The sequence below is a fragment of the Anopheles gambiae genome, chromosome 2, assembly GCF_943734735.2.
Source record: "Anopheles gambiae chromosome 2, idAnoGambNW_F1_1, whole genome shotgun sequence".
Lineage (NCBI taxonomy): Eukaryota > Metazoa > Arthropoda > Insecta > Diptera > Culicidae > Anopheles > Anopheles gambiae.
This window is the reverse complement of record NC_064601.1, coordinates 10,804,250-10,827,924: the sequence shown is the minus strand read 5'-3', so window position 1 is coordinate 10,827,924 and position 23,675 is coordinate 10,804,250. Positions and strand designations below refer to the sequence as shown.

The window sequence follows — 23,675 nt, the reverse complement described above, 5'->3', positions numbered from 1 at the left end:
ACGGTTCTCCATTACACTGCGCTACCGAAAACGTTTCGCTTGGAAAAGCGGAAAAACCAGCGGCCCCAAAAAGTGCGAGCGAGAGTGAGGGTTTTTTTTTTACATCACAAACGCCCCATCCATCCGCCGCGTAATGGTTCAGTGCGTACTCGCGCTCGATGCTGGTACATTAAGCTACACTTTACGCTCCGGGTTGCTGTGAATTTTTTTCCCCCAAAGCTCAAAGCGTGGAAAGCTCAAAAACGAGAAGCGTTTTGCCTCCATGGAAACGTTGCGTTACCCCGTGTTACCAAACGTGCACCGCACCCGAGAATGATGGGCACTGTTTATGAAAATTTAAATTTCACTACATGAACATCATCCAACCACGGCCGGAGCAGGGCACGTTCCTGGGCTTATCGAACGCAAGCCTCGGGAAGTCTCCAGAACGCTCCAAAACACCCCGACATATCACAAACAGCGTGAGTAGGAGTGGCTGGATTGGGAGTGGATGTCTGTGTGTGCGTGTATTTGTGTCCCCATTTTCCCGCTTGTTGACTGAAAATTGCTTGAAAATTGCTTTCCACTAGCCGAGCACTTGAACTTACTTTCGTCTGCATTGCTGCAGAGGCGCGGTAAGGCAGAGAGCAAAGGTGTGCTTTAACGAACCGGAAGAAGTGCCTTGGTAAAGTAGAACGCTCACCTACGGAACTAATTCGAGACACACATACACACCAACACATATCAACACACGTGATAGGAGCATTAAAAGGGGAAGTGGTTGCTTATCATTTCAGCGGCTCGGGTGTCTTCTCGTGTAACAAATTTCATTTAAATGATTAAGGCTCATTTAGAGGTCGACCGAACAGAGTGGTTGATACACGAATTCTAGAAGATGTAGTTCTTCAACTACATAAGAGTTGAATAAGATGTATAGTAAAGGAAAAATTCAATTAAATATATTTGAATAGTTATCAAACACCTCTTTAATCATGCTGGAATATTTTAAGCTGCGTACGCTTACTGATTCACAAAACACACTTCCAACAGTCAAGTGTTTATCGGTGCAAAATGCTCAAGTTGTGTCAATTTTTTTGCTACATTGCTCAACTCATCAACTCAGTTTGCTCAGCGACCGGTACATATGGATAGTTGTAGGCAAACCCGTACACCACACCAGGCAAACACATCAAAGACAAACGAGAACGGGAAAATCGGTTGACAACTAACCGCACCTCACTTGTCACAGCCCATACGCATGCACAAGGAAGGGGCTGAAAATGCTTGCGTACCATTTGCCACCTTTTCTTCGAACGGGTTCGCTGCCGATGCGTCTCGTTTGAAACGTATCGAGCGTGAACCGGGCTAAATTGTATTGGGCAAAGCCGAGTGGCAGGGTGTACCCGGGACAAATTCTTCGGCTCGTTCGATGGGGAAGCGGGGTGGGTGAAAACCCCTCCCTCTTCCAATGAACCCTGAGCCGGCGCTCGGTAGCGAGGTCGGCAAAAAAACGCAACCGACCCTGTTTCTGGAGCAAAGTTTCTATCTTAATTGGAAGTTTGAATTAATTTCAAAGCCCCGGGTCGGGGTTCACCCCTCAGCGGAGGAGGATGGGCTGTGTGAAGATGGGAAGAAAAAAGGGGTGAGCCGGTGCGGCGGGTACGGCTGTACTGCCGAAAGTTTCCTTATCTACCCACCGCAATCAGCTCTTGCATGTCAATTAATGTCATGCCTCAAGTGCGGCGTACGAGAACGAAACCACCGACCGATCCTCGTTCTGCAGCCAGGGATCGGCTGGCATTGTGCGTGAGTGAGTGTGTGTGTGTGTGTGTGTTTATTTAAACTGTACCATCCAAACGGGCGGTGGCACTTGGAATGCCAACCATGCGAAGACTGCCGAGTGCCGCAGCACAAAATGCAGTGTCGATGGCAAAGCGCCGCGCACGGATGGTTCGCTGCTGTAAAACAATTCAGCAACATGAGTTATCTCCAGCCAAACGACTAAACTTCACCACTTCACTTCGAATGGTTAACCCCCCCCTTCATTCCAATGCTGCTTTAGTCGGGCCTGTTGGCGACAACATGGCGTGCCGACAGCAGTAGCGAAGAAGCAGGGAATTAATTTATCGCATCGCAAGTGCCCAATTAAAGAGAGAATTCCAAGTGACATTTGCTAACGGGGGGCCGATTGCCGGGATTGCCCAATCGGGTGTGCGCTAGGGCGGTATGCGTAGGGCTGATGGAGGGATGGTAGCGGAATGGTCTGCTATCGAGACAGGATAATGAGATAAGAGCGCACAGAGTCGGTCTTGCCGCTCCAACGCCTGAACGGCAACGGTGTTGAAAATGTGGGAAAACTTGAACTAATCCTAACCTCGAAAGCCAAAGCTTTCATCGCTCTTTGGTAAGAACGACCTAAGAAATGGATGCTGAGAACAGGTAAATCATGCTCTGCTTTACTTTGCCAAAGGTTCAACCAGCTACCAACCGCCCCTCCTAACCGGTACAATAATTGCTTCAATTTGTCCACAGTCAACCAGTCCACCTGGTTTCCCTGCTGACGGTACGGCACGGTGCGAAAGTTTTTACTAAGCACCGCTTGCATCGACACCCTTCTTGCAGCAGTTGTTTACTTCAACCAAAGCTCCGACTCCGGCGTTTCAAAGTGCATCTTGTTTGAAGTTCGCGTCATCCCGGGGGCGGCGACCAGTCTGCCAGCCACCGAACAGAAATGTTAAGATCCGATTACAAATTCCCGAGAACCGCCGCTGAGTGCAAGCGTTTGAAGTCGGGCAATGGTCGTTTACTATCTATCTATGGCGTTATTTTCCCGAGCCGGCTCGGGGCAGATATTTTGCGCTGAACGGACGAGAAGCGCCGAGGGCTGTTTTATTAAGCCGGACCGTGAACCGCTCGTTTCACGCCCGCAAGCACACTGAACGCAGTTCCGATTGTCCAGCGACTCGTTATGAATTGTTCGCTAATGGTTGCAATGGATTATGGATGTGAGGGAGTGGGTTGGGTAGGAACGGTGTAACAAGGCGAGCGAAAGGTGGAATTAAAAGGTTGTGAAAAACAACAAGGGGCACAATGAGATTTATTACATTCTTTTCTCGGAAAGGGAAAAGCTTCAGAGATTGATACGAGTCAAGGCAGTAATTGCAGCTAGCTGCCTTTCAAGAATAGAAGACTTAAGAAGTGAAAGGCAAGAATTTGTGTTTGCAGCTGTAATAGCCTACCGTTAAAGTCATTTATACTGAAATGCATCTACTTTTAGCTTCAAATACGCTAAATAAATATATACAAGACAACAAACATAGGCTTTTGCGAATGCCGTTGTTATCAGTCATATTTGTGAAAGTAGATTCAATTAAATTCAATAAAAAAATATTGTATAAATACCATATGGCACATTTCCTTTGCTGTAATCTTTATTATTTAACCTGATTGCTAATACCACTGACTAAAGCAATGAGTTTTTGGTGTATTTTATACACCAAGCATCGGAGTAAAAACACCAATCAAAAACTCATTTCATTAAGGCGCCTCTGCACTACAAATCAAATGAATCGTTTTGTTATCCCTCAGTAAAATACCTTTGCTTCTATTTCCACTTTGTTCTTCTCAACTTCAATTACTCAGTATATGTGTTGGTGAGCTTCGTCTGCTTTCGAACATATTTGCAAAAATAATTCTACCAACTCAAGTACAACGAAATGCGGGCAAAAATTGTAAACGAATGAAACAAAAAAGCAAAAATAACAAACTCTCCCGAAAGTAATCCAAAAGAAGCGTGTGGGAGGAAAGGAGGGACCAAGCATCCTCAACATCCACTGACCGGTCGGATTGGTCCGCCCGCCATTCGCCGAGCGATAAAAAGCTATTAAGTGCCGTGGATTTGCTTCCGACGGTAGTTTTATTTTTTCGCTTTTGTGCCACTCTTGTCCTCCGCAAGGCACGGGCAGCTTTATTTTACATCGCGCTCGGAGTGAAAGGTCCGGGCTCCGGTGCGCTGGGAGGAAATCTATTTTGTTTTCTCCACCGCTTCACTGCAGCCGCTGGAAGGCAGGAAACGCTCCTGGACCACCAGTGTAGATACACTCCCAGGCCGGTGGAAAAGCGTTTACTTTCCTACTCTGCTCTGCCTCTGTCTAGAGTGACGTCTGGAGTGACGACTGCCTCTTGCCCTCGCCATGTCAGATCACGTCCGGGTCTGCGTATGAGGTCCATCTAGCATTTCGATTCACCAACAGGAATCTGTGCGGCTGGGGGAATTGCCCGTTAGCGCACGGTGAGCAACATATTTGAATAAACATGTTGTTTTTCTCCCCTCAGCAACCCTCTGGCCCATCGGCATTCGAGACGGATGCGCGTGAGCTTGAAAAATAGCACTTTCATCTTGAAATGAAAATTTATTTCACCGCACCCGCATTCCGCCCTCATCCCGATGGCGTGGCCCGATGCTGCACGGGACGCGCTTTGCAACCATTAATTTTGCCCCTGATTTATGCCGGTTTGTCAGTGTGAGTGTAAATCGTGCCAGCGGAACCGGCTGCTAGCTGCGCGGAGTGAGTCTTCCTACCAGCAGCAGCAGCAGCAGCAGCGGCGAAAGAAGCTCCTCCCGGGTGTTGGAAAATGGTGCGGAAAATGGCGAGCAATCTCCGCGGCGAGCAAATGCAGCGCACTGGGAGCGGAAAATTGAAGTCCCGCCCGTGCTAGGGCCGATGAATAATCGGGTTCGGTGAGCGGGCCGAGCGAAGGATCAGCGAAGAGGAAAAATCGTGCCTTAGGTCATTATGTGAAACAAACACATTCCTGTACAAAACGAAACCGGGAAAAGAATGTGCGAAAGGTTGTTTTTTTCTTGTTTGTGAGCGAACAAAACAAAATTCCACCGGGCACTAGAATGTTTTTTGTTTTTGTTTTTTTTTTGCTGTCGCTCAATAGCTTGAGGGCAAAAGCAGAATTGCAAAAACAGAGCGACCAACATGTTTCTTAGTCAGCCAAAATGCCAAACGCCTCGAAAGCTGCACAACAGCAGCAGCAACAACAAGCACGTCCAATCTCAACAATCGCCCCAGGAGCCAGAGCGAAACAATGTCGGCTGAACGAGAGAACAATCCAACGCACTTGAGTTGGAAGAAACATTGAAGATTACGCCAAGCTGGCCAGCGAAAAAAGCTGGCCACCACTTGTACGAACGGTGCTGAAGGGTCGATAGAAATTGGCTTTCGCTGAGCGTCAAGCGCGCGCCAAAGCAGCTTCTTAACGCGGATATTAAATAGAAATGAAACGCATTTGATTTGCGCACCAACCGAACGACTGCGGGGACGTCACATACCTACTAGTAGGGGACTTTTCCCAAACGGGCCCCCCTCAATCGCTGTCGACCATAACCGTGAACTTTTCTCCCAACGGCATGGTCGAGCCCAGCCGCCACCGTGACCATGGTCACGAATAACTTTCTACTAAAATCTAATAAATTATACAAATTAATTCCAAAACCCCCTGCGCGACTCCCAGCCAAGCAAGGAAACCGTCCCGTCCCGGCCGTGGCTCAAAATTCACTCGTGCAAACGCGCTGACGCAATCGGTACACGTGCCGAAACGGACCGTTGTCGCCTCCGGTGGGGTGATGTAGCGAAGCTTTCGAAGAAATTGTAGAATTTACTCCAGCAATGAGCGCTGTTGTTCTTTTTTGCTTCACGCTAGTCATTCGTTCTTTTTCTTTTTTATTTCAGTACGCGTAGCCTTGCTGGCACAATATTGTAACAATAATCTTTCATACACTTTTTGTTCCCCTCTGCGCGCTTGCAAAATCATTACAAGCTCATTTGCCTGTAAATAGGTTGAGCCATTTTTCTTTCCAGCCCCGTCTGCCCGTGAGGTGGGAAGATGATGGATAATTTATTCCAATCACTTCTGGACGGCTGTTTTTTTTGGGGCAACCTTGAACCCTGGAACTTTCCAACCCTTGGCAGCATTTTCTGGCATGTTTTTCGTGCGCTGCATTTGGGGAGCTTTTATTGTCTGCACTCTTCGAATCAACAGTAACTGCAGACAACAGTAATCGGAGTGTTCGTGGTCAAGGGTTGTGGGCTGTAAAACAAGATCAAAGTGTTAGAGTGAAAATAAGAAAAAACAAACAAAAACTGAAAAAACTCAATAATACCAAAGCTCTTTTATTTTAAACGCCTAAAGGTATGCAACCATTTTTACATTATCTGCTGCTGCGTTGAAGCAAACATGTGTTTTCCGTTTTTTGTATTAGTTTGTCAAGTTATTTGGCTTTGAATTTATTTTTCTATGGTAAAAATACACTTTCAATGCCACAGCACCGTTTGAACGCATGAAATGACAGGAAAAAAACACAAAAAGAAAGTCCCACGGAAAACAGCGATTTTACCAGCACTCTTAATTGACTTCGCCAGTGTTGTCCTCGGTTATGTTGCACCAAACACGGCATACCATCCGTGCCAATTGAACATCGGACGACGAGAAAAAAGAAACATTGAAATAAAAGTAAAGAAACAAACAAAGGCTAGCCTAGCAAACTTTTCCCCCCACAAGAACGGTCCGTTTTCTTGCCGTTTTTGGGAGACATTTTAGCTTTTCCGTTGGGGGTTCTTCTTTTCAACCATCCCGCCATTGCGCACATTGTACGTGGTTTCTTTTGCCATACGTTGCTTCTCAATCTCTCTCTCTCTCTCTCGCTTCGTTTAGCCAAGGTGGCTGGTGTTGCTACATTTAATAAAGCGTTCATGATTATTTATGAGTGGTCAGATTGTATCCGCCAGTAATTAGGTTTCTGGATGTTTTCTTTGCCGTTGCCAATGTTGCTTGCCCTCATTTTCGCCGCTTTATCAATTGATGTGAAGCTTTGCTCGGTAGCAGCAACACAACAGCCACGTGTATACATCCTCGCATATAAACACAGAAAGCGTGTACGTGCTTCGTAATGTGATGCCGCTGAGCCGAGAGCGGATCAGCCCCGAACCGGGTACATTATGAGTTCTGCAGGGCTCGAGATATGTCTTTTTTTTGTTTTGTTTCGCACCCTCTGCGCTTGGTGTGGCAGTGTGTATTCAATTACTACATTCTGCATGGTGTTTTAACCGCTTGCCCTTCCCGCCATTTGCTCATTTTTTTTCTTTCTACCGCTTCACGCAACTTACACGTGATCCACTGCGGGCCGGATCCGCACACAGTTGCGTTTGCATGCTTGTAGCGAGGAAATAAACTACAACAATATCATTCTGATCACTGTGCCGCCGACAATTCTGCCACCGACAACTCACACAGCTACACTCGTGGCGCTTTCATCGTGTTGCTCCAGTGTGCGAAGGTTATTTCTTCCAGTTTTTGCTCAGTGTGAGCAGCATTGCAGCGTTGTTTCTCCGCAGCAACTACTACATAAATCTTCGACTTTCACATTTCACCCGGCCTGGGTTTTTTTTTTTGTTGTTGTGCGGGGTGAAACACAAAAATTACAACCGATCACGCCAGACACGTGAGCGGAATGATTATAGCAACGCTGGGTGGACAAAAACGAAACACACCCGTATTTACTACCCCACGGTTCCGTATGCTTTCGAGCATCACATTCTGCGCATTTTGTTTCTGCTTCTTTACGAACGTTGTTTTTATTTTGCTTTCGTCTGCTTGCAAGCAATTAAAACTTTCACTTTCATTCACTGTGGTTGCTTGGACGATGATGATCTAACCAACCTGTTCTTCATTTTCTTTCTCACTCTCTCTTTCCAGCTCGGAGCTTGCCAACGTGGTTTTGTGCTCTCTCAATGTGAACTGTCTGCAATCAACGCACTAACCCTCAGCTCAGCCTCAGAACGCAATCGAACCCGAAGGACAGCAGCACAAAAAGGACACACCCACGGGTGCATTTTACAAACGAAGCCCGTTTGTACGGACGGGCCGCTTCGTTAAGTGCCAGCAGAAATAATCCTATTGACAGGGGCGTTAGTGTGAATGTGGCGGCCTCAACACACATAGAAAGCAAAGCGTTCGAACCGACAACTTGCTAACGACATGAACGATAGCACTTGTGCCTCTTGATGACAGCAGCTAGCCTGCGTGATGCGATGCATTCGTGAACAGTGCAACGCCATTCGGGAGTGGTGCAACTGTTCAGCCGGCGTGGGGAGTGAAAGAAAAAACTACCAACCCTGAAGCGTTCTCCATTTTTTAACGGACCGCATATACACGTTCATTCCCTCTATTCTTTCACTAATTGGGTACCATTGAAAGGCGAAACGATAGACGCGAACGCATGCACGGGCACTGCACCAGTGGTGTGCAAAACCGGGAAACGTAATGAACTGGAGTAACGAATGCACTCGTGGCACATCCTGGGCATCGCCCGGACGGCTAGGGTAGGGGATTGAAAAAAGGCTCGATTTTTGTGTTAGGTTTTGTTTTATCGTTTTTTTTCTGGACACAAATCGTTTCGTGAATGATAACTGGCATTCGCTTAACGATAAATTGACACACTTTCAGGTGCACACTGTTAACGTGTTGCTGAATGGCAAAAATAGTCATAGGCTGCGTTTCGTGTGCTGGAAAGCAAGCCCATTGTTCGTACCCGTAATCATGATTTCTTTTTTGTAAGGAATATTTATGTATTTTAGAACCTCATCTATTTCCTAGCTTGTAGCTTTGCTAGATTGCAAACATTTACTGATCTTATTTGTAACGTGAGTTGAGCTCACAGTTTTCAAAGTATAATGTATTAGATTTATCTTTTTATTTGTGTTTGCTGAACCAAAATCATCTGTTGTCTAAATTGCCGCATTATTCTATTGGCATAAAAGCATATCATTTCTACTACGACCACCATTCGACTTCCCATTTCAGATCGTGTAGTGCAGATCGTTATTTAGCAGCGTTTCCCGAATCAACGTAAAACGTGCAACACGCACAAAGTTCCGATTGGTGCAAGTGGTTTTTTTGTTGAAGCGCGGGTGTGAACCGAACCACGACACCTGAGAGGATTGAAATTCGGCCAGCAATGGTGGCACCATGGCCAATCGTTCAGTGCATTTGGGCGTGCCGCGCGGTGCTCGCGTCAGTTCGCCGTGTGCGTGAAGATCGGTCGGGAGATTTCTGTGCTGCCGGTGCGCGACGACAGCCGGTGTAATATTGTGCGTGTGGCTTCGTTCCGGTGCGTGCTGTGTTTGTGATTGTAACTAGTGTTGGTGTGTGTGTGTGCGCGTGTATGTGTGCGGGAGTGTTTGCATGTGCTCGTAAGGTGAAAAGTTAGTGAGCTCGTAGTGTCGCACCGGCTGTTACCCATTCCCCGGTGGTGGTGGTGGTGTGTGAGTTCGGTACTCGGGGAGGCCACGGAGGTGTCAGTGCACTGGATGGTGTGATAGAAAGGGGGAATTTCCCAACAATTGCTACGATGGAATTGCGGTACCGGCCCGTGTCGGTTGTTCGGCTGATGCTGCTGCTGCTGATGGTTGGCGGCGGCAAGTGGGCGCTCGTCAACTGTGAAGGATTCAAAGCAGGTAGGCTTCCACCGTTTGGGGCTGGGAATTCCGACGTATTGCATAGTGCCAGAGTGGCAAAACCAAAGGGGTCCTCTATTCTTCCGATGATTTGCATTGTCACGCACTTGGGGAATGTAATGGTGTATTGGCGAAGGTTAAATGACTTTTCAATTGATTGTACACATCAAATGAATTAAACCGTCGTTTACTAATGCATGTTGTAGTGCAATATTAGAGTGTGCTCAGAATCCCAGCATAAGGGCATCGTTTATTGATTCGCTGTCATTGCAATTACATTCAATTATGAATGCAGCATTTACCTTGCGGTAAGCAGGCGGAAATCCTTATTGAACCTGTTTTGTTTATCAGTTACTAGCATTATCGTAATTCAGGCCTCTCAATCAGCCTCAATTAATGGCAGGAAAAGTGGACCGATTTTTAAACAACTTTCCAATCACTTATGGGACAGCGGGGCATGCCCCACCTCCAGTAAGCCGTACAATTTACTGTAAACATTTTAATGTGCAGTTGCACACCTCCCATCCATATTTTATGCAACGTGCAATGTGGATCGTGGACCGATAGCCCGCGCAAAAGTAAGTGCAACTCTTTCAGCCTGTTTCATGCGATTCGTCGTATCCCTTGCCCTGTGTCGGGACTGTGTCGGCCACGCACCTGTGTAAAACGCTGATTTATACATTTATGTCAATGTTGCATTTTGCACTCAACCCCAGCAATGAATATTTCATCACCACCAGCCAGTTTGTGCGAAATGGAAGCAAATTTGCAACCGGAGCTACAATTTGCCTAATGGGCACCCATTTGTTGGCCATTTTTCTTGCACCCACCCGTGCCGGGCACCTAGTGGGTGGCAGTCATAGTGGTGGAATCGACGTAATCGTTCAAACGCTCCCTGCTGGCACCCCGGACGGGCGGCGTAGGAAGGACGCAGAGCTCGAATTGGTATTGATAGATGGACTAACAAAATACACAAGCTGTGCGACTGTTGCCCGAATGGTCAAATTGTTCTTCAAACTCGGTTGAGTTTTTGCTTTTTTGTTTTTTTGCTCTCTCTATCTCTCTCTCTTGTTGATTTTATATCACTATTGGGGGGGGGGGGACATTTTTCAAAGTGTTTTTTTTTGCTGCCTTTTTGCTAGCCAGCTGGAGTGGAGTCGATCGGGCACGTCATTGCCTGCCGTAATAATGTCGTTATGAATATTAAAACCTTCCGAAATCCAATGAAGCCGCAGACCGATGAGCGCAGAGCTCGTGAGTTCGAAAGGAATGAATGAAAATGACAAATCTTTCACCGCCTCCCCAACCCCCCTTCCCGGAATGTATCCCACTTTGCCTCAGCAGATCGGTTGCCATTCACAGTCACCGAAAGAATGCGAAAGAAGGTGGCGAAGAAAAACGGACAGCAAAATCAGCATCGATTGCGGCGAGGGCAAACTGCCACTGCCAGTGGATTTATTTTACTTCCCTTCCGTTTCACTCCTACATTTCTCTCCCATTTGCACCCTCCCCCCCCCCCCCTCAGCAGACACGTGTCAGCCGTTATTCACTCTGCCAGCAAAACCAGTGCAAACAACTTTGGAATTCTATAAACAAAACTTTTTTTTTCCTACGTCAAACACCCCACGACGTCCGACTCGAGGCGCGCCAGGCAAACGAATGCCAAAAGGCCATCGCCTCATGAATATCGTTATATATTTTCAACGACGTACAAATCCCTTTTCTTGCGCGCTGGATTTTCCATCCCACACCGGGTCGATAATTGATTTCGATAAGCGAAATGGATATTTTTGTTGCACAGCGGCTGCTTGCGGATATTGTGCTGTTTGTTTGTTTGCGCTTCGCGCGGAAAGGTGTTTGAGGGCGAGACGATTGTTGACTAGCCAAAGATGATGGCGATGATGATGATGATGATGGTATTTATATTTGTTGTATCGAAAGCGACCGGTTTTGACGGGTGGTTTCTTTCGTCGCAGGGCTGATGTGACGCCGTGGAAAGCACCCAACGGTGAAGCCACACAATTGAACGACCTCCGATCGGGCGATGAAGCTGTTTGCGGGCGTGCAAATTGAGCGCTGGACTGTCGAATTCGGGAATGGTTTTTTCCTCTCCCTCCGATCCACTCTTTTTGTTGTTGTTTATGCAAGCTTCAGCACAGTGAAGGATGGGAGCGAAGCATTAAGTGTTCGAAACAAAAAACAATCCCGCACCGATGGAGGCGCCTGGTCGTTTGGGCAATATTTCTCCCATGACGGCTTGGTTTGCGTCTGTGTGTTTTTGCTTGCTTCTAAGCTTTATTGGTTCGTGTTTTTGTAACATCAAGCCCATCGGGCATACCATGCTGGGAACTTTACAGAGCAAACGCACATCAAGGTAGTATTCGAGCGGTCGGTACTCAAATTCGCGCTGCGAAGCTAATGCATTTTGCACCTCTCGGTCTAGCAGCTGGCAGATTCGCTCGAATAAATAACGCCACATCAAAGCAAATGCTCCCAGAGCGTACTTTACACCCTCACTAACGGTGCATGTGTGTATGTGATTGCCGTTAGCGATCAAAACAAAAAAAAAAAGCGCAAACCTTCAAAGCTCGTTCGGATAGTGCTTTTACTTCCAGGATTTTAAGCATTTGTTTTTCTCGGAGCCGGTAAAAATGGCCATTGGAATGGACAGTGCTTCATGGTTTTCCTGTTTTTCGATTTGTTGTGTGTGTATGTGTGTGTGTGTGTGTTCCACCGCTGTTCGCACTCCTGAGGGGAACGAACTTGTTGTTGTCGAAATGGTTTTATCGGCTTCGCATAAGCGATACGCCTAGGGACGTGTTTGTCTAAACGTCTTGGACTTTGCTTGAGCATTGTATTTCGCTGCCATTTGTTTTTCGGTACTGTCGTACAGCACAGTGAGCAAGCGAGCACAAACCATACCTTGTTACTGGGAAGTTGGTAACGAGTGCACTTCCCTGAGGGAGGGTTCATTCCAGCAACAGATAAAAAAGCCCCATGGGCGTTGGTTGAGCGCAGCGATTCCGCGGTGAATCAACTGCCGGATGAATTTCTGATTGATTTGATGTTTGGTCGTGTGTGTTGTATTCTGAGTGTTTCGAACGAAGGGGATTATCGAAAGACATTTGCTATTAAGTTGTTGCTCACAGATCTGCTGTATTTACTTTTGCTTATTGTGCTAATTTAAAGGCTATTTTCGTAACAGGAAAGCTTGCAGTATATACTTCAAATGATAGCTTGAATAGCTGATTAACAGAAAAACTGAAAAATAGAAGAAGAAAAGACAGATTAACAAACAATTTTCTAAACTTACTAAATGGCGCGTTTGCTAATTATAAAAGCTCTTGCCGTAACATGTCAGTACAAAAGCTCGGAACATTCCTGCAAGATATTATTTCGCATTTGTTTGTCAAAATATACTTGTTTTTGTTGAATTGTCCCAATTAAATCCTCCAGTATCTACTTTTTTTTCATAGAATTGCTGCAGCTCCTCGAATCAATGGTGCCCACTGTCTGAACGGGACATTATATCACGTCCATTGCTTGAGCGTCCATACTTAAGCTCACTAGCCGCTCGAAATAATGGTACGTGCAGCGTTCACGACCATATTCATTCACTTATTCCCTCCCCGCCCACCCGTTCCACCGGCTGTGTGGGTGTGAAAATCTGCGAAACCTTACCCCGACCGGGGCGCAATGCAACGTGAGACGAGCAAAACGTTGCCACCAGCTTAGCACCGTTGTAACAGGCAGGCAAAGAAAGCGAAACCAGCAAACCGAACAAGTCATGCACTTAGGGTCAATGTCACTTTATTACCATCATAAACACGTCCTCCTCCGAGGGTCGTGGAGGCTTTGGGTCGTGCCCGCACCCTCACTAGTGCCAGCCGCTGCAATGGAAGGGTAAGCTTTCAATTAAGTAAACCCGACAGTAGATGAAGCTTAGTACCGGCAGGTGCAGGTGCGCTGGCACTGGTTCCGCTGCAGAAACAACGGCCAAGAGATGTTTTTTTCCACTGAAGCAAAGCACCTTTTGTCATTTTTGTTGTCGCACCAAACCAGTAGGGTCGGGTAGTGGTTGACAAGCTGGCGCTAGAAATGTACCGTAAATGCAACACATCGCTGCTTCGTTCACAAATGAATAAACTTTGTGTGTGTTGTGTGCTCGTGTGTGTGTGTGTGCTTGTGTGTGCGTGTTAAAAAAAGACTGAAAGGCACTCAGCAGGTCCCGAAACTGTTGACTCATCGTGCCGTTCATGCATCACGGAGTACGCTGCCCAAGGAGCTGGAGGACGCCTTTTGAGCTGCGTTATCATATTCCGAGCAATGGTGGCTTGGGTAGTGTTTTGTCGATTTTATGTGCGTCGCACCTTTTTCCTCACTTCACAATTTGTCCCGCCGCACGGGTAAGAGGCTTTCGACGGATGCCACCATTTCAAGATAAACATTTTATAGAGCTCGATGCGAGTGGTTGTCGCAGCTTTTTTTTCCTCCCCGCACATGTCATTGAATGGCCACTTGAGCTGCATAGAAAAAACAAGCTGGGCTATCGTGTAGCCATGCATAAAGCAACGAAAAAGGATGAAATATCTGTAACGTGGACATGAAGAAAACAAAAAACACACACACACACATCCCATGTCTAAGAAAACTAGAAAAAAAATCGACCGAGCGAGGGTGATGAGAGACAACGACAGCAGCAACACACAAAAAATGACTCCCATAAGCAATGTTTATGTATCACTCGACGCTGCTACCCATCCTTCCCGCTCCCCACAAACTTTTATCCTTTGATGTTGCTGGCAGAGTACGCGCTGGAGGCCTGCGGGCCCATCCACCCCACACCCAGCCCAGACCCAGGTACGGTGGCGGTGGCAACATTTGGTGACGGCTTATCGTGTTGTTGTTTTTACTTTCGGTGACCCTTGCCGAAAGCGGAGGCACCTACCGAGGGTCACCTACCAGTCGGTGGAAGTGTGCTTTGCGTTTCCCCCCTCGGGGGCTTTACACCCGCTACGTCCGCGACGACGTACCCTTCAAAACGTTCCGAGCGCTTTTTATTTATTTATTTGTGTCTCCTTTTTCCCCCCGGCAGGTTAGAGCGGCGGTGGATGGCTTTCGTACATGAATTTTTCACACGTTTTCCTGCACGTGACATTTGATGTTTCGTTGGTTCGGTTCGGTTCGGTGGTCTAGCATCTCGGGGGGCGCACACCACATCCACCAACACACACACTCGCGGACAAAGACAACCGCTGCTTGCCGAGGGCCGGCCGATGGGTGAAAGATTAATATCGAATTTGTTATACATTTATGAGTGCCGGGGCTGACGCGGGCTTATTGGAAAGCAATGATATTCGCATAAACTTTCCACGCGCCAGCTGTGCCGCTACGATAACAAATGTCTCTAATGGGGGCTAAGTGGTTGGTGACAGCGGGTGATAGGGGGGAATGGAAATGGAACCAAGGAGAAAAGGGTGTACGAATAGGGAAAGAACTCAGTCTACCAACCGTTGACCGATGGCTAAGTGGTTGTCGTGATCGGATAGCTATTAGGCGACATTCGTGTCGTATTATTCAACGTGTCCAAATATTATGCTTGTTTTTATTGGAGTAAATGTAAGCATTAGGGTGGCAGAACATAGCAGCAACGATATTTTACTTTAAAAGATGAAACGAATATTACATTAGTATGATTCGTTTTCCCAATTTTCATTACACATTACAAGTATTCAAGAAACCACGGGAAAAGCCTGACATCCTTTGGCCAATATTTTTGTGAACTATCATCCAAAAAATCATCTTAGATATAGCCTAAGGTGAAAATTCAACAAGGCCGTGGTTTCTAGGCTTTCGAATTGGAGCTTAGAGAATATTCACATTAGGCAGATATTATTCTCAAAGAGACATAAGATGTATGGAAAATGACGGTACCAAGACTTCATTTTAGAGAGATTTTACTAGATGTTTCAATAAAGCCTGCAATTCAAAACTTTTAACGAAAGGTTCGGTCTTAAAAATTCATCTCAACAGCATTATTTGCCTTTCATTTAGCACTGTTTATTTGCAACTACCAAGTTGGAAAACATTTGATTTCATGTTATTCGAACAATTGGTTTGTTTTTCTATAGATATGCACTGTTGAATAAACCTACCCCAGTTTGTGGCACGCTGCAAAACGTGTGCCCAATGTGAGGGCGAGTTTTGGCGGTGTTGTATGTACAACAGAAGCAAGAAGCAAAAAAAAATATATTAAAAACCAAGTATTGATTTTCCTGCTGCCGGTTTTATCCGTTCGGGCACAAAATTCGAGCCGCAAAGCATCATTTTGCTTATTCTATTTAAATCACTTTTCACCTGCACATCAGTCAACAAGCACACACACACACACACACAAACACTCCCGGCACAGCAAAGAAAGAGCGAAAGAAGGACAAAAAAAGGCACGATTTGGGTCGGCACAGTTGAAACCGGCGGAATAATTTATTCGAGCACTGTTCGGATCGGCGCGGTCGTTTCCGCTCGCTTCAGCGCTCCCGTGCGCTGCCAAACGCTGATCGATGATTGAACCTTTGCGAACCGTGCATCCTGCCTTTCCTGCCTCTCCGCACGTTCCCGGTGGGGGGGTTCCCGGCGAAGAGACCGGGACAAAAACAGCGCTGTACAAGTGTACGCATATTTTCCTACGCTCTATCCGCACTCAGGTGGAAATTGAAAGCAAACAGCGTTTTTCCACCTGGCCAAAATGCTGCCAGTGTGTGTCTCCCGGGCTAGCTAAATGTTGATCCCGGGTGCAAACTGAACCCCGGGCAGGCAGGAATTGATCAGCAGAGGTCGAGAGGAAAGGGAAACAAACGAAGACGAGACGAGCGCAACCTTGCTGCCACAGAGGGGGGGAAGGGAGGGAGAGTAAAGATGCTCCTTATGTCTACGTTTCGCTCGGCATCCCATTTGCACTCACACACGCACACTCACTTCCACCGAGGTCACCGTTTGCCCTGTTCGCCCGCAACCACACAGACGCAATTTCCGGCATCAGCCATTTTGACACGCTTTTCCAAAATTAGAACCACCCGGGTGGCCGATTGGGGAATGAATTTTGCCAAACGCTACCAAGTACGGGCTTAAAATTGGAGAACTGAAACATTCAATATCCTGCCATCGCCCCCGGAGCACCAGAAGACCTGATTCAATCGGAGCTTTATGGTGACGGAAACGGTACGCATCTTTAATGCGAGAAGCTCAAGCAAGACAACTCAAGCAAAATGGGCTGATTTTGTGATTAACTCATCGGCGTTAGCATCCCTGCCCGTTTTACGATTCGTTTGACCAGACCTTCCAAAGATATTCGTAAATATCACGCAACCCAACTGTGCTGTACTGTTTCGTGTCGCCTTATATCACTGCTATATGACTTTTAACACACCTTTACTTGCCTTACCCGTAAGCAGCACAAATTCGCATGCATAAATGCAAAGGGAAAATACAACAAAAGCGCTCATTAGTGCTTCCGGAGTTTCCCGCTCCCCCAACGATCGTCTGCCGATTTCCTCGTTTAGCGTACCCCGCTTTCCAGGCACATCGGACTCGCTTCCGGATGCAATCGCATTAGGGGTTTGCTCATTGCTTCCGCCATAAGCGCAGATTAAACAGCCGAGGCGACAGATCAGAATAAATTAGGAGAAACCTGCCGTGCCGCCTGCCGGTATCCTGGTACCGAGAAGCATTTTCACACCACCCGCGAGGACGCGAGACACGCGTGAAATGTGTGGCGCTCCCCTTTAAATGCACACAAACGATTCGCAGCTGCAGGTTCGTTATCAACGCCACACGCACGCTAGTGCAACCTCTTGAGTCTTGGAAGAATCTTACACACTATCTGCTGAACAGCCGAACTTGCTTTTTTTTTTCTTCTACTATACCCTCAAACGTCTCGGCAAAGCAGCAGTAGGACTTTGCTTGGCAGCTAAAATCTTTAAAACATCACAATTTCATATCCAGAAAGGTTGCCCGACAGCCCTGTGGCGACCGTTGTGCATGCTGCGTCTGTCGCTGTAGTTGTATAATTATTTAACCGCTGCCTAGCGCTGGATGTGATCCAGCAGCTGCCTTTCTGGAAGCCTCTCTCTCTCTCACACACACACTCACACACACACAAACACATAGACCGAGCATCAAAGTGCGGTTTATCGCCGACAAACACCGGTTCCGGCTTGGCAGAGCGTGAGTTTACCGGCAGCTGGTGCTAAATTGCAGCTCATTATTTTCATTCACTTCAAGGAGCATTCTAATTTCCACTTCGTGGCGTGCCAGTGCATCCGGTACCTGCGAAAGGGATTTCCACAATCACAGGCAGGTTCACCCGCTCAAGTGCGGCCAAGGACGGTACCAGCGGTGATCAAAGCTTAAGCTCGCCGTACGCGTCGCACATAATGAGAGCTACACCTGACGCCTTTTGCTGATCTCCAGCCATGCTGTCACCGTCTCGGACGCCTCTCGTTCGCCAGAATGTATTGTGATGTGTTTTTACCGCGTCTGAAAGCTGGCTGGCGGTTCAAGAACAGGGCTGCTGCGTGAAACAAATCGATAATGGTTTGCCCTGACGACAAGGATCGCGGCTGGCGCGCTGGGACCGCGTCAAGCGTTGTTGGTTAATATTTAATTTCTAATACATTTAAAATTCCACTTAAACTGCAACGTCGCACGGTGAACCGGCACAGCGAAACGCAACACCACAGCTGGGCGATGCGAAACAATCCTCGCAACCTTAACCTCGTCTCGGTTGATAGGAACGAGGGACGATGGGACGGCGCCGCTGAAGCTTTATTCCGGTTGATGTTTGGTGCCGGAACCTCCCCAAATAACAACTACTACGCCCAACAAGGGTCATGATGAAGATGTGCGATGGACTGCGAACGGAATGTTTTAAGGAGTGGTGGATACGAGGGTTTTCCCACGAGAGCCTCAACCGAGAAGTTGGCAAAAGGCTGACGAAACTGCAGGCCTAACTGAAACTAGCGCAAACCTCACAGCAAGCAAACGAACAGTGAACCGTACAAACACACACACACAAGCGTGCGCGCGCGCCCAAAGCCCCCGAAGACGAAAGTCTTTAACAATTCAACGAACATCGTATCTTCATTATCAGCCTGTCCCGGGGTTCCAGTCCGCTTCCTTGGCTTCCCCCCTGGGCCCCCGTGGCCGACATTTACCCGACGCAAACGAGAAGATTCCACTAGCTGAAGCCTACACCTTTTTCAGCCACTCACGAGCAGCGGAAAGGACGACGACGACGACGACGAAAAGCCCGAGGAGTGGAAAATAAATCAAAAACTTTTGATACACTACACTTTTGCGCCAACTAGCACAGCCGTAAGGAATGTACGGGGCATTTGCCTTGGACTGACGAGCCCGCACAGTGGTGATGGATGGGGTTGGGTAGGGTTGCACCCATTGTCTGCTGCGAAGTTTGCTGCTTAATCTCATCACAAGATTTTTGGCGCAAAGATTATTGAGCCGTTTTTGCCACGGCTAGCGCAGGCTACCTGGAGTGTTTGGAGAGTCTTGCAGAATGTGGACTTGCTTGTTATGCGTCGGTCGGAGGAATGTTGCTGCGAGAGCGGGCTTGGAGGGTGGCAGGGATGAGGAGTTTTTGGTTCCGTCCCTTCATCACGTTAACAAGTTTGGGGACTAGAAAAGGATGGGGAGCAAACCGGGTTGGCTGTCTTAGGAGAAGGATAGTTTTCCCAAATGAAAACAAAACTCAGAAACTTCTGACATTTAGGGTACGGGAATGGGTACGACCCACTCTGGTACGGCGGCGAGTCAGCTAGATGTTCGGAAGGCTGGAATGTCTGATGAGGTTTAATAGGCATGCTCGGCATGATTTCGAATCATCCGGCAAATGTGAATCTCATCAAGGGGAATGGTTAATCACGGCACACTCCTACCGAAATTTAAGTCAATCGCACTAGTAGGGAGATAGAGCGTTATTCTCTTTTCCAACGAGTCTCTTGAAGTGTGAGATGACATAGAATCTAGAAATGGAATGAATGAACGAGCTGAGTTTGTTGAGGTATGTTAACGAACTTCGGTTAAAAATACGTTTGACAGCAGTTCATCTTAATCAATTAATGCAAATTGCTAATCGCTACGGATGAAAGAGTAAACGAACGACCTAATGAGTGAACGATTGAAGCATTAACTAATGATTGAATGAACAAAAGAACTGCTGTGCACGAACTGGATCATTGAAATTCTGTAAAAATGAACAATTTTCCAAAATTGAAATTCAAAATCGCAGTCAAAAGAAGAGCAGTTTTAGCACCATAGCTTTCCAATGTACTATCGAATGTTTTCACACATTCACAGCAAAATGTCGCTGGTTGTCGAATAAACGAAATAAAAACAAACTTTTCCCTATCCTACAACGCTCCTTGTTCCGCTGAAGTAAAGCTGTTACCATTTCAAAGTGGTTCTCTGTGTCTCTGTGTGTGTATGTGTCTGTAACGTGGTTTGGGAAAATGTGCTTCCCCATCAAAGTTTAACCCCCCGTGTGTGTCAACCGTGCCCCTTACCAATAGGCAGGTGTGCGATCGCTTTTTTTACACCAAAAAAAGCTCCAAAAAGCAGTGTTTTTGTTACCGTTTTAAAGCATCGTTTTTAAAGGGAACGCTTTGCGCAAACTTTGCACTTCACTTTGCTCGCGAATGGACAATTTTTGCTGCCCTTCAAGCAGGCAAGAGGCACCACATTCTTTAGTAAAAAAAACAAAATCCAAAATGCCGTACTACAGGCAACTGTTCCGTTCGTAGCCTTCGCCGCGAACGCTTCTTCATACAATTCCGCCATGCATTGTTAATGGTGGACGGGCGGTACTGTTTTCGCTTCCACCGTTACGACTTTCACCCGGCGCGCGTCCGGCTATAGCGGTGGCTTCCGGGCGGTAGGTCACCCGCCCACCGATCGACCCGTACCTGTAGTGTGAAACGAGAAACAAACCACATCATCCCCGCTGTAGTGGATTAGTTTCCCGCTTCCGCTTAGCGCGGTGAGCCGGGGCGGGCAGAAGGTGATCCTTTTAGCTGGCCAAAATCCCTTCCGGAGCTATGCGACCGTATGCTCGGCAATCGGTGGTTGTCCGATATGAAGGACTGTAGCTGCTGACCGGTTACAGTTGCACCAAGTGTGTGTGTGTGTCATTTCCCACTCTCTCCCACATTCCTGTACACAGTGTAGGTCCAAGAGGAGCGAAACCATTCCCACCCAATGTGGAAACTATCCCTGGGAGCTAAAGATAACCCAGAACCCTGAACTGACACTGTCCGCCTACTGCCCGCTGCCACACACGATTGTTACACGGGTGAAAAGTGCATCGGTCGGTAGAAAAAATGGTCCTTCATGTGAGATAAATTTATCTGCAGGGACTTTTTCTCACCCCATTCGGTCGGACGATACGTTGCGGCACCGCTGCCTCTGGAAATGGGGACACCCATGTGAAGGTCGGGGATGAAAAAAAAGGTTAGGTTCCGATTTTTCCAACCAGAACCATGCTTCTGTGTGGGCCTGTTCGAGTAACTACTGTCCACTGACCGACCGGTCAGAGCGAGACAACGGAATGGCCCATTATTTCTTCTGGTCTTTTGGTGTAGACACTGGAGGGAACTATTTTTATCGGCTCAGCCGCACATACGAAACCGTAGCCGTGGCGTAGGATCAATGAATGGGACGTTATTCTAGGAATTGCATGAACCAAAAAAAAAACGAGACTATCTCCCACGAGAACCTTGTGAACGATTAGCTCGTTTCTCGATTTCCTCTGCCGTCAACTACTGCAAAAGCCCGGCTGGCAAAAGCTCCCCTGGTGGGAAGTGTCTCGTTTGTAATTACACCGAAACCGGGTCGACGGTTAGAGATTTAAGGCCTTCGTGACCCGTCGCTGGCACAATGGCAAAAGGGCTGCACCGTATCAACAGGGCTTTGCGCAGCTGAGGTTGCGGAAAGGTCACACAAATTACACTTCCTACCGCGCGCAGGGATCGGATAAGCGCGCGCCCCGGACGATAAGAGATACCGGCGGCCCGGAGCCGCCCGGGCGAGAGGAACAGATTTGTCACGTAGCTCATATAAAATAATTAACTTTTTTACGACCGCAACGACCGCCACGAATGCGAGCCCGAAAGGTAGCCAAGGGAGGGCGTGATGCTCGTATTATTAGTCCAATCTCCGGTCGACAGCTGACAGATGGTGAGAAGAAGAATGTCCGCAGCAATAAAGTGCCTCTAGCGTTCCGCCCGTCCCAATCCAATCTGCACACAATCGCTGGGTTGGGTGGGTGTCATCAGCGGGGTTAGAGGCTGAGCATATATGATGAACGCACTGGGTACCCCCAAGCCCAATTAGGGCGGGGTAAATTACTCCACTCCGACAGCAGGCGGACGACGGAGTTCTTTTCCACTCCACACACAATCGCCCACCAGCCTTGTTTGTTGTGTGTTTCGAAACACTTTCTTATGCGACTGCCAGCTGTTTTGCATACGTGGCAGCTATGCATCATCCATGAAACACATGTTGGCAGTAGGTTGGCACAGCATGAATATTAAAATCTCGTAATGCGAACATCATGCAGGCCGATTCCTGCCAAGCCGAGGTATCCGATGCTCTCGATTAGTAAGCAATAATAAGTCATGCAATTGCAATTAGGCACACATCGGATGGAAGAAGATCTATAAAAGACACCATCCGCACCATTTCGCATGAATGGTGCGGCTACCCTTTTCTATGTTGAATAATCTTCCTCGTTTGTGCCTGCTTCTGCCTCGGAGCTGGCAGCACACTCAACAAGCTTTATGACAGCGCTTAGCACACTTCAGCTCCCTCATTATCTCGCCCCTCGCGAACTGTTTAGCAATTGATTCCGAACACGCAAAAACCACTTACAGACGCAATAATTGGTTGCTATCAACATGCGGTTTACGATTGTTGCTTTAGCGATGCGCATCAAAACAGCACGTCGCGTGTTCCCTTTCGCGTTCCCTGGCGCCCAATCGACGGTCCCTTTTTTGTTGTTGTTGTTGTTGTATTGCCTCTCAAACGTTCCTCCAATCAGTTCACCGTGTTCCACGCGGGCTGGGGTAGAAAATTGCAACAATTATCGCATTAATGAACGACAAGCCTTTATACCCACCGTTAGAGCCGACTGTTGGCCCAGAAGCAAAGCACCAAGCACTCATGTGCAGCGGTGCAAAGGCCCAAACACCCGCCACGGACCTTTTCGATGACTTTCGCCAGCAACTCGTGCGTCGTTGGAGAAAGATGGTAAGGAATGGTAGGAAAACCGGAACGTGCCTGTAGAAGTAATGACGTTCGACCTTGCCAGCAGGCCTTGATTAGTTTCCCGCTCGCTGTACGTAGACGGAGAGCACAGCAAAAACTCATTCCGAGTTGAGGGGGCTGGTTGAAGTGGAAAATAGTAAAAATTACTCCCAGCACACGAACACACAGGGAAGCAGGATGTAAATACGGGGGGCAGCAGATGGTTCCGATAGAAGGGAAAAGTCAGAAAAAGGCCACAAGCAAGGGCAAATGATGGCACACGCAAAAAAGCGCACGGATCGGATCGATCGGAGGCAACAAAAACACTCCTCACCAGCACACACACACACACACACACATCCATTACCGAGATAGTACGTTCTGATACGTCGGTATTATACGGCCACACCCGCCCACCCCATCACTCAGCCGGTAGCCGGGTTTCGAGTGAGGCTTTTCCACAAATGAGAAAACATGCACCGAACCTCACAGCCCCATACATCGTCGATCATGAATCATTGCCGTTGATGCGTCGAGGATGGTGTTTGAGTTTTTCTGTTTTTTTTTTTGGTTTTTGTGCTCTTTCTAAATTTCATACACCTTAGCTCCTCAACACACACACACACATACGGAAGCATTTCAGCAAAGCATCCGGTTGCGGGGTTGCACTCAATCTGCTTCCGAAGAATTCCGCACGACTCAATTCCGCTTGCCCGGGACGGGAAAGATGAGCTTTCGGCCGTTTTTTTTGCCCTCCCTGAAGTGTAGATGCGAACGGGATTGAGTTGATTGAGCTCAAAGATCGATCGTTCCGGAGAAAACGGCACAGTAGCACGATAGCTAAAGCGGGAGGTTTAA

At 47.5% G+C, this 23,675-nt stretch overlaps 1 protein-coding gene across 6 annotated transcripts in view; it reads left to right on the top strand.

The window, feature by feature from the left end:
- LOC1281286 (hemicentin-1) overlaps positions 1-23,675 on the top strand; it is a 186,383-nt gene that overhangs the window by 3,254 nt on the left and 159,454 nt on the right. For all 6 annotated transcript variants that reach the window (XM_061643057.1, XM_061643056.1, XM_061643058.1 and 3 more), the window contains one exon: positions 8,851-9,503. In XM_061643057.1, the coding sequence (XP_061499041.1) occupies positions 9,398-9,503 (106 nt within the window). In that variant the 5' untranslated portion in view covers positions 8,851-9,397. The remainder of the gene's footprint in view (positions 1-8,850; positions 9,504-23,675) is intronic.